Source organism: Echinops telfairi, unplaced genomic scaffold, assembly GCF_000313985.2.
Source record: "Echinops telfairi isolate 266 unplaced genomic scaffold, ASM31398v2 ScPeMD7_34;HRSCAF=130, whole genome shotgun sequence".
NCBI lineage: Eukaryota > Metazoa > Chordata > Mammalia > Afrosoricida > Tenrecidae > Echinops > Echinops telfairi.
Window position 1 is genome coordinate 1,077,049 of NW_022103931.1, and position 4,222 is coordinate 1,081,270.

General features: G+C 44.9%; 1 protein-coding gene across 3 annotated transcripts in view; it reads right to left on the reverse strand.

The window, feature by feature from the left end:
• UPRT (uracil phosphoribosyltransferase homolog) overlaps positions 1-3,478 on the reverse strand; it is a 45,256-nt gene extending 41,778 nt beyond the window's left edge. Inside the window, exon 1 of one of the 3 annotated variants that reach the window (XM_045290233.1) lies at positions 3,460-3,478. Coding sequence is in view for 2 of the 3 variants with exons in the window: in XM_004715895.2 (XP_004715952.1) it covers positions 1,782-2,128 (347 nt within the window). In the remaining variant the exon portion in view is untranslated. Of the gene's footprint in view, positions 1-1,781; positions 2,245-3,459 lie in introns of those variants that run through there. The other 2 variants (XM_004715895.2, XM_045290232.1) reach the window with 2 other exon arrangements.
• Between the last annotated feature and the right edge of the window lie 744 nt (positions 3,479-4,222).

Sequence of the window (4,222 nt, forward strand, 5' to 3'; positions counted from 1 at the left end):
ACACTACTTTGTTAATGGCAAAATAATAAAATGTAATAATATGGCAATAATAGTCATTGATATTTATAGTTATATTTTTCAAGTGAGTTTAAAGTGATTTAAAAACACAATTTCTTTAATCCTTACATCACATTTCTCAAGCAACCTGTTATGAAAATTATTCTAATTGGAAAAGATAATATGTGTATTTCCATTTTAGTAGGTTACCTTAATATTGCAGAACTCGGGACCCAAGTAAGAGTGCTGTTTGTCATACCCATTATCTTTTTGTAATATTTTCCCATGAACTCTTTGAAGCCCCCTCGTTTAGGAAGACTGTGGAATAATGTGTGAGTACGCATGTGCAAGAGAGAAAGACGGGGAGCAGGGAAACAAATTAAGAATACACTACAGTAGCTAAAAGAAAACGTTACAGGCATCTGATTTACCAAGTGGCATCCTTACATTCACTTGTCACTTAAAAAAAAAACCAAGCCATGCTCCCCATACAAAAAGAGGTATGCATTTGAAGTGCTTCCAATAAGGACACCAGATGTGGCTAACCATGACTTTTTTTCCCTTGAGAAAACCCACAGACAACATGGGTGTATAAACCGTCCTCAACAGAGAACATGACATTTTCGCCACATTCGCTGAGACCAGGAGGCATCAAAGGCTCTTGCTTGCTCCTTTCACTCTTCTAAGTATACACTACACATTTGGTGCTCTATGTAAATTTAGTTGAACAATCTTGACAAGAGTGGTTTCATAAGTAAACCTGAACTCCCAGACTCAAAGACTTTAGATCAAGGACAGATTTGCAGTAGCAGACGTTAAAAGGTTGACTACAAGAGCATGTCTATGAAAATGCTTTCACCCCATTTGGGGGCCCGAGGTGACTGGAGGCAGAGCATCACCTTGGGCGATGATCAACTCTCGATTGAGCTCAGGCACTGGGCAGACTGTGCAAGCTGCTGAGGAGGAAGCCCTGAGTGGGGCAAATGGAGAAGCTCACAAAAGGTGGGAGTTGGAAGCTGTTCCACGGCATCTGGGAAGACAGGTCTGGCCATCCAAAGGGCATAGCTTGGAAACCATATGGTACAGTTCGACTTGGCACAAATGGGGTGCCAAGTGTCGGAATCCACTAGAGGGCGACTAACAACTGTGGACTGATCATTCTGAGGGGAACCCCTCAAACTCACTGTCAGGGAGCCTAGTCCGACTCTTATCGACCCTACAGAACATGGTACACCGGCTCCTGGGGGTTTCCCAGACGGTAACTCTAAGGGGAGTGGACAGTGTCAAGTTTCTCCTGGGGAGCGGCTGGTGGTTTCAGACTGATAACCTTGCAGTTAGCCCCCCAGTGCGTAACCCACTATGCCACTAGGGCTCGGCCAAAGGATTCCTCCCTACACAAAGATATACTAAACACAGAGACTAGGAAATAGAGGCTTGGAGGCCTGAGGCCTGTAACCCACCCCTGCCCAAAGGAAAGGTTCAACCCGTCTGTCCTAACCTCCCCAAAGCCTGTTTGCTAAGGCCAAATTATATATATACATATACGTATATACCCACGCACGCATGCATACATATACATTTACACACACTTGTTTGATAGATAGATATAGCTATAGATGATATAGATAGAGATATAGATGTAGATGTAGATATAGATATAGACATACTTGTTTGCTAAAGGCCTAAAAATATATTATTACCCTTAGCCCTTTCCTTCCAATCCCCGCCCAGCCCCTGCGAGAGAGTCTCCCCACCTCCCTTTCCCCTTCCGCTCTCCTGCTCACTTGTCCCGGATGATCGTCTGCAGCTCCCGTATCTGATCATTCATAGGCAGCAACTTCAGTTGCGCCCCCATCAGCCGGGAGAGTTCGCAGTCCGCTAGGAGAGTCTCAGCACCTGGTGCGTCGCCGCTGCCACTACCACTGCAGCTCTGGGCGCCCTGCCCCGCCTGTACGCTGGAAGGGCTGCGCCCTGCGAAAAGAGCCAGCTTGGCAGTAGAGGCACTGTTTACCCCGGCATGGTCCGGGATCGGGTCACCAGGTTGCAGGGACTCGGGGCTTGCAGTAGAGGCAGAAATGGCTTGCTGATTGTGACAAGGCATGGGGTCCAGAAAACGGAATTCCGTGGCCATACACCGGGTCCCGGGCTGCCCCCGCTGCGATCAGCCCTTATCGATAAAAGAGAGAAGGGGCCGAGGTTACACGTGGCCCACCTCCACCCCAGAACACTGCCTCCAGCTCTGACTCGAACCCTGGTTGCCCTTTCACCCCGGGCTGAAATCGATTTCCGTCGCTCTGTCCTCCCACTCACAGCAGACGGTTTGCCTCCAAGAGCACCCCATTGGCTTCTCTCTCCGCCACTCCGAGGATGGCGGCTTGGTAATTAACCCTTTGAGTCGCTTGCCTCGTTTGGGTTCCTGTAACTAGCCTGGCACGCTGGGTGAGAGCCAGGGCCTGGGTGTGGAGTCCTCGGCGGGCAGGGGAGGAGGGAGAGTTTCAGCATGCAGTGATCAGTAGCGCCAGGAAAAAAATATTACACACATAAGGCCCATGTTTTCAGACTTTGTGTCTGGCAAAGAGATGATCTATCAGCAACTGCATCTTCAGTTAGCCTTGTCGGGGTAACTGACACCCTTGCAGCGGAGGCCATTTCCGCTCTCAGCGACCGTGGAGCACAGAGTTGAACAGGCCGAAGGGGCAAGTTTCCAGGCCTGCGACCTTTGCAGAAGCAAGCAGCCCAGCGCTTAACCACTGCACCACCATGGCTCCTGGCCACTGAAGAAAGGGCTGAAAATGCCTCGCTAAAGAGTCGGGCCTCTTCAGGCTTTTCGACAGTCTGCAGCTGTCCACGTTTGCTTGACCACGAGAGCGTGACTGTGAAGATTCTGACCGAATTTCAGAACCACTGTCACTTGATTTCTTGAAACACTTGAAAAGACCCTGTTATCGGTGTGTGGACTCGGTGTAAGGCCTGTGGTAAGCGTGTCTGAGGCAATGTTTCTCCAATTAAGGATCAGAAATTGTAGAGCGTGTTAAAATGCAGCCTGTTATGGCCCGCCATTGAGATTTGGATCCATGGGATCTGAGATGGGACCCAAGAATCTATATATTTAACAAGTATTGCAGCAATTCGGAGTTTTTAAAATTTTATTCTTTGGAAAACAGTACCTCTTTTTAAAGCACTACCATCTGAAAGTTGGGAAACCGCATTCCACACGACCCGCTCCCCGCCCAAATGGAGTAACAACATGTGGTACGTCCCTTCCATTTTCTGGACTTGAATTTCCACACCTAAAGAGTCAGCTGGAATTTGATCCGTAAATGTTCTTCCAATTTTGACATTCTATAAATCTATTTTCCTTCCAAAAAGCCAATTCTTACATTGCTTGTTCTGCACAGAAACATAACAAATACATGCAGAGATTCAGAGAAATGTGAGTAATAGATAATTGGAATACCAGACCTTTGGTGAGACTTGAGCAGGTTCTCTGTCCTTGTTTATACGTTTCTTGCCCTGGTTTATGGTGGTTTTCTCCATGTTCGCGCTTTTTTCTACTTTGTGTCTGACCCAGGTCAGTGTACTATATAAGTAGAAGATTTTAATCTGATTAGATGATAAGAATTGCAGCTCAAAATTATAATCACACTTTTTTTAAAACCCTGTGGTTCTTTTAACATTAAAAAAATGATCAAGAGTTTAAAAGATCCATCTACTGGCTTGAAGGGAGGAGAGGCATTCAAGCAGCTACTATGAAAATAAATATTCTAAGGCAAAACACTGAAATCGAGTATTGTATTAGCAATGATTTAAATAAAGTAATGAAGTATGAATAGTATTGTGATATCCTAGGACTAAACCTTCTGTAGTAATCCTTCTCTAGCACAAGTGGACTTGTTCTCTATGCCACAGAATATGTTTTTTTTGGTTAGCTTTGTTTATTTTTTCCCTACATTTTATTGGGGGCTCTTACAGATATTATAAAGAGCCATAAATCAATTATATCAAGTGAACTTGTACATATGTTGTCATCATCATTTCCAAAACATTGTCTTTCTACTTGAGCGCTTTGATATCAGCTCCTCTTTTTTCCCTTCTCCCACCCTTGTGAACCCTTAATAAATTTTATATATATATATATATATATATAATTAAAGGTTAAAGGTATTTTTCTATAACTTTTGAAGCTCCTTTTATATGATTTCTAAAAACTACCTCACAATTTTAA